This window comes from Macrobrachium rosenbergii, chromosome 4, assembly GCF_040412425.1.
Source record: "Macrobrachium rosenbergii isolate ZJJX-2024 chromosome 4, ASM4041242v1, whole genome shotgun sequence".
Classification (NCBI taxonomy): domain Eukaryota; kingdom Metazoa; phylum Arthropoda; class Malacostraca; order Decapoda; family Palaemonidae; genus Macrobrachium; species Macrobrachium rosenbergii.
The window spans coordinates 20,291,847-20,297,846 of NC_089744.1; the positions used below are offsets into that span (position 1 = coordinate 20,291,847).

The 6,000-nt window shown below is 37.7% G+C and overlaps 1 protein-coding gene across 7 annotated transcripts in view; it reads left to right on the forward strand.

The window, feature by feature from the left end:
• LOC136830984 (SPARC-related modular calcium-binding protein 2-like) overlaps positions 1-5,797 on the forward strand; it is a 138,598-nt gene extending 132,801 nt beyond the window's left edge. For 6 of the 7 annotated variants that reach the window (XM_067090946.1, XM_067090930.1, XM_067090942.1 and 3 more), the window contains 3 exons: positions 1,437-1,577; positions 2,161-2,276; positions 4,308-5,797. In XM_067090946.1, coding sequence (XP_066947047.1) covers positions 1,437-1,577; positions 2,161-2,276; positions 4,308-4,372 — 322 coding nt within the window. In that variant the 3' untranslated portion in view covers positions 4,373-5,797. The remainder of the gene's footprint in view (positions 1-1,436; positions 1,578-2,160; positions 2,277-4,307) is intronic. The other variant, XM_067090936.1, reaches the window with a different exon arrangement.
• Positions 5,798-6,000: the final 203 nt, after the last annotated feature.

The following is a 6,000-nucleotide window of genomic DNA, read 5'->3' on the forward strand; positions in this document are numbered from 1 at the left end:
CCACCCTCATCCTGCAAAACTGACCTGGGGCAGGGTTGGTAGGGGATTGGGAGGGTAAGGAAGACATGACACATCCACCCTCCTCCTGCAAACCTGTTTGTCCACCCTGGGTGGGGGCCGGGGTTGGTAGGGGATCTGGAAGGTAGGGGAGACATGCCACATCCACCCTCCTTCTGCAAACCTGTTTGTCCGCCTTGGGTGGGGGCGTGGTTGGTAGGGGAGACATGCCACATTCACCCTCCTCCTGCAAACCTGTTTGTCCGCCCTGGGTGGCGGGGCAGGGTTGGTAGGGGATTGGGAGGGTAAGGGAGACATGACACATCCACCCTCCTGCCGCTCGCCATCAAGCTCGTATATCAATATTCTCCTTTGGTAACAACATCCCTTTTAAGTAAACACATTCCCTACAGGTCACAAAATCACTGAAAAAAACTTCCTGAATAAACTCACACCCCCTAGGTTAGTACTTTCTTTTTAACTAAGTCTGCCATACACAACCACATTCTTCCTAAGTAATCAGTACCCATTAGTAAACTCCGTTAAGTAACTACATCCCCCATAAGTTCTAAGCAAATGCCAATGGCATGTGCAGCATAAAATGCTTTTCTATCCCAAGTCCAAAGAAAACAAGGAAAAGGAAAAGTGATAGACATACCTTTTAAAGGAAGGTGATAGGACTCAGGAATGAAAGAGGCGGAAGAGAATTTTAAAGTTTGACGGAAGAATGAAGATTACCGATGACCCCAGAGTAAATGTAGATAAAGGTGGCCTGGCGCGGTTAACGAGGCCGTCTGAGAGTTGGATGAATTTTCTTCCTGAGTTTAACAAAACGGTAGCCGACACAGTGCCTGTGGTAAAGAGAGAGAGAGAGAGAGAGAGAGAGAGAGAGAGAGAGAGAGAGAGAGAGAGAGAGAGAGAGAACCATCTTTGCAACGGAAATGAAGGAGACCAAGAGATGAAGCGAAAGTGGAGCCCTCGATCAAATGATTGCCTTCGAATCAATCCTGTCGAGGAGGAAAGGAGAAAATGGACAAGCAACTCAGATTTAAGGGCAATGCTATGCTACGAACAAGGAAAACAAAGGACAACATAAACTTTTAATAACTGAGATGAAGGAGATAATTTGCCGCATCTAATTAATACACTCACAGTCCTCATAAGATAACACTTACCCTACCATTAACAACAGCAGGGCTGCAACCCCAATCTCGTTAGAGCAAACTCTTGCATACTGAGTAAGCATGTCCCCTATAAGTAAATACACTACCTCCAAGTAATCGTAAAACTAATAAGTAAACACATTCTCCTTCAGTAACCCTCATCCGCTAGGTATACCACATCCAGAAAGAAATCCGGTTCCTGTACCACTAACCAAAATCGTATTAGTTGTCTCGTAACTTAAAACTGACCTCTCCATGTTTTGTCCGTTTCTACAGCAGCAGCCCAACAGCTGACGCCTCTTCTCAGCAGTCTGTTGAAGAATTTGCCGCTAAATACCATTTCAGTCATTTAGATAAGAATGGCAACAGCTACTTGGAGCGGAGGGAGAGAAAAGAATTGAAAAAATTTCTCAAGAGGTAAGGAAAGTCACATTTGCTGTTATGCTAAAAATGATGTTGATAACTGGTACGTGTTAAAGACGAAGAGCACAGTGGACAGCAAACACTCCAAGTACAATATTTACTTGATTGATCACCTAAGAATGTTAGTTACTATTTAATATTTTTTAACTACTTTCAACTATTCTTCTCACAACTTTTAAAAGCATTGTTCTGGTGCTGAAACCATTGACCTGATTATATTCAACATGAATTCTAGTAACAAATAATGTTAATAGAGTAAGTTTTTAAAACAAATAATTCAGATATCTTTAAGTTTCTATAATCTATTCTTTATAGATTAAAGATATATTTAGGGAGTTGCATGCCGTACAAGCGTTAGCCTTTACCATTCGTTTGAAAAAAACAGGAAAAAATGTAAAATGGCATCGGGCATTCTGTGAACGGTATTCCATAATTGTGATTAAGAATTCAGTATCGTTGTATCCAAAACATAAGACACTCAGACATTCTGGGTGCGGTAAGATGAAGACAAGCATGAGTAAATTTATTGGTTTACATGTAGCACACTGATAAGCTTAAATTTTAATCCTTCCCACAGAAATCCGAAGTTAAGAGTTTGTGGGAAAAAGCTTGCCAAATACTGCGATGTTGATTCTGACCAAAGGGTGTCCCTGGACGAATGGGTGGCGTGTGTCATTCTCCCCACGCAGAACGGTAAGTGACTGACGGCTATTAGCTACAAAGTACTTCATGTCAAAATACGGGTATCTTCATCTCCCCATTCTTGGGACACATCGGAGGCGCTGTACCCAAGCTAGTTCTCGGATGTGTCCAAGTGAACAAATTTCTAGTAAAAGTAATTAGCAGTATGAAAACAAAAGAAGTTATATACGCAAGGTAAGAATGTACACATAAGTACAAAACATTTTGCCCAGATCATAGCTCTTCATAATCCCTTAAGCAGTTTGTACAATAACTGGTGCCTGTGCTCTGCCATTTTTTTTTTAAATACCGAGTTGTTAATTCCTACATATACTTTCCTATCAGAAACAGGTACTGGTCTGGTACTTCTCAAAGGAAGATAACTGCTGTAATCGTTCAGATACTTTCGCAAAAGAATTCGACTTTTTACTCACCTCTTCTCTCTCTCTTTGAAAGCAACTGCCCACCGTCTTTTTTGTTGTTGATGTTTGGTCACCTTTGCTGAGTGTTGCCTTGGAGATTTTTTGTTCTTGACATCTCTCTGACATACATCAGTCTGGCTGGCAAAATTCAGACTTTCCGTTTTTTTTTTTTTTTTTTTTTGCCATGCTCTGTAACTAATTCCTAGCTTTCTGTCTTAAATGCTCAACGTATGTTGAGTTGAAGGCACAGCATGTACTCTCTTCTCCACTTTCCTTGGTGTTCCAGAGGATTCTGTTTTCTGACCATCTCTTTCTCCCTTTTTTCTGTGATCATCTTCAGTCTACATCTTCGCCTATTCCTCCTTTTGCTGACAATTCGATCATTCGCGTTTCTTTTTCCCCTCATCTTCCAAACCTCTTCCGTTGTTCTCACTCATTTTCGTATTACTCGTTCTTTGTGAGTGAACCCCAATTATGCGAGGATATCTAAACCGGGAATCAATAACCGACTCATCTTTAATGCCTCCGGGACACAGCACCTCCATCTCCAATTCCTCTTCCTTTCAATTCTTTGATTCTGTTTGACAGAAATGCATTAGGACCTCTTCCTTCTATCAGTATTTTGGGCAATCAGTTCATCTTAAATTTTCTTGGCGAGACTGATTCATGATAAGCCATTCTAGCTGTGCAGTGACATAACAAGAATTAATCTAAAAGGTTAAAGTTGCAACTAAAAATCGTAGGTTTTGTTTTGCCATCACAAGTTCTTGTCTTCATCTCGCTATTAAAGATTCATTCGCGAGCTTTAACTTTTGTTCCCTTCTCAGATGGAATGAGTCGAAGTAAATTTGTTTGATCATCGACACCACCCTTACGCGTTCGTTAGTTACTATCTCATTTTTTATGGATGGCACTGGAACTGTTAGATTATTCAGCACTGTGATATACTATCTCTTTTCTCAGGCTAGATGGCTTCTGTGAATTATATATATATATATATATATATATATATATATATATATATATATATATATATATATATATATATATATATATATATATATATATATATATATATATATATATATATATATATATATATATATATATATATATATATATATATATATATATATATATATATATATATATATATATATATATATATATATATATATATATATTATATATATATATATATATATATATATATATATATATATATATACTATATATTATATATATATATATATATATGTGTGTGTGTGTGTGTGTGTGTGTGTGTGTGTGTGTGTGTGTGTGTGTGTGTGTGTGCATGTTTGTAAGGGACTCCATTTATCAGCATTATAATATGCAGGTACTGAGTAATTGGTTATTTTTTAAGAGTCTATTTATACTTTCTCAATAAATAATTAAACGAATTTGAAGCAGTAATGCATTCACAGTTTCAAAATAAGTCTCCTTCATTCCCTTTACAGATATTGATCACGTGATCCCTTCTCTTGGCCAAAGTAGTAACACGTTCAGTGAGCTTGTTTCGGCAAGAGTAAGATTTCTGTTCTTTACATCAGCCTATTGCTGCTTCACAGTCTTGACGAGTGGTTTCCCATTTTATTTCCAGGCACGAGAAATGGAGACGACAAGCGCCCCCATCCCTTCGAGGAAATCCTCAAACCGGAAACATAATACCCCGCTCAGGACCTTCAAGAATTCGTCTTATATGAAAGCGTACATCTGGCGAGGGCCTCATCACTAACCATCCAGCTCGTGGGTCATTTAGGATCGGGATTAGACAGCAGGAAGTCTACGTTTCTGAATAAGTTGACTTTCGAAAGGCTTGGTTCAGTGCCAGATATAAAACCACTTGGATATTACAACTTGTGATGTTATCATCAAGACATTTAGAACTATATAAAACCCCATTTATAACTGTAATCTTCTCGAAAGAAATGACTGCATATAGCACATCCACGTCTATATTGTAGTGTATTTTGAAGATCGTTTTTATATAGGTGATGAAATATAAGTGCTACTTATAATCCAGTGAGGAAAATGATGGATAATCACGGGTCTCCGATCAAGCTTTGAAGAAAAACAAAAGCTTTCTTCCAGATGCTGATATTTCCTACGAAACGGTTATGACAAAACCTAAAGAATATCGTGGTATATACTTGACACTGGTATTTTGGAAGCAGCACATACATTGTGAATGAATTCTCGTCTAGTGAGCAGGTTATTATGCATCTGCTGTATGTGACTCGACGAACAGGCAAGGAAGAGTGCAGTGCTTGGGAATACCCACAATTCTCATGCAGTGACATCTCCTACAAAGTGCTGCTTCCTAAAAGTGGTTGCATAATACGGCTTCCTCTATGAAAGGGGGCGTTTCAGAATAATCCATTTTATCTCTCTATATAATTACAGCATGTATATCCATCTCCAGTTCATTACTTGTAGAAATGCTTCTTTCTGTTAGAAAATTAGAAAGTTGAAAAAGGGAATGTTACAAGAAAACAAAATATGTAGTAGTGTTGGGAGAGATATTATATTAAAACTTTTTTTACAGTTTCTGTCTGAGTACTATAGTGGTAATGATTATAGACTTATTCTACCAAAATAATTGGACTAAGATTGTGTAAATGTTTTGATGTAGTGAAAACCGAGTCAAAGTGATCGGAATTCTCTCCTGTAACACAAATTTGATACGTTGAAGTTCGCAGCCAAAGGAAGGATGCAAATATTTGCTCGCCTGCAGGTGAGTTCTGATACGAGTGTAGGTGGAAAAATACAACCAGGTGTTTACCTCATTGTTTGGATGATAAAACAGGTAATGTAAGACAAAATGAAACCAGTCCATTGTAAGTGAAAAAGATGGTAATGAAGCTTTGTTTAAAAATTACTTTAAGATGTTCCTTTTAACATTCTTGAATCTCTGTTTGACACAGGACAGGTATTTTTTTCTGAATAATTTTTCATAAAGATAGTTATGGTTAGCTGGTAGGATTCAAGGTAAGATTAGTGATAGATGTGTAACTTCATGGGGATAAGTCAGTCATATGACAAAATATCCTAGATTAGGCAAAGAAAACCAGAAAAGTGTTAAAGAATAAAGGAAAGCGAGAGAGTGGGATCTAGTCTAAAAAAAAAAATGGAAGTGGTAGACTAGACTGATGTCTGAACAGTTAAAGAAATAGGATTTTAATGGTTTTACTGCTATGTATTTTTATAATTACGTTCTTCTTTTCATATCACAAAGTACAAGGGTCACAGAGGGTTTAGTTCCGTAGCGGTGTGTTAAGTAGTAGAGCATTAAC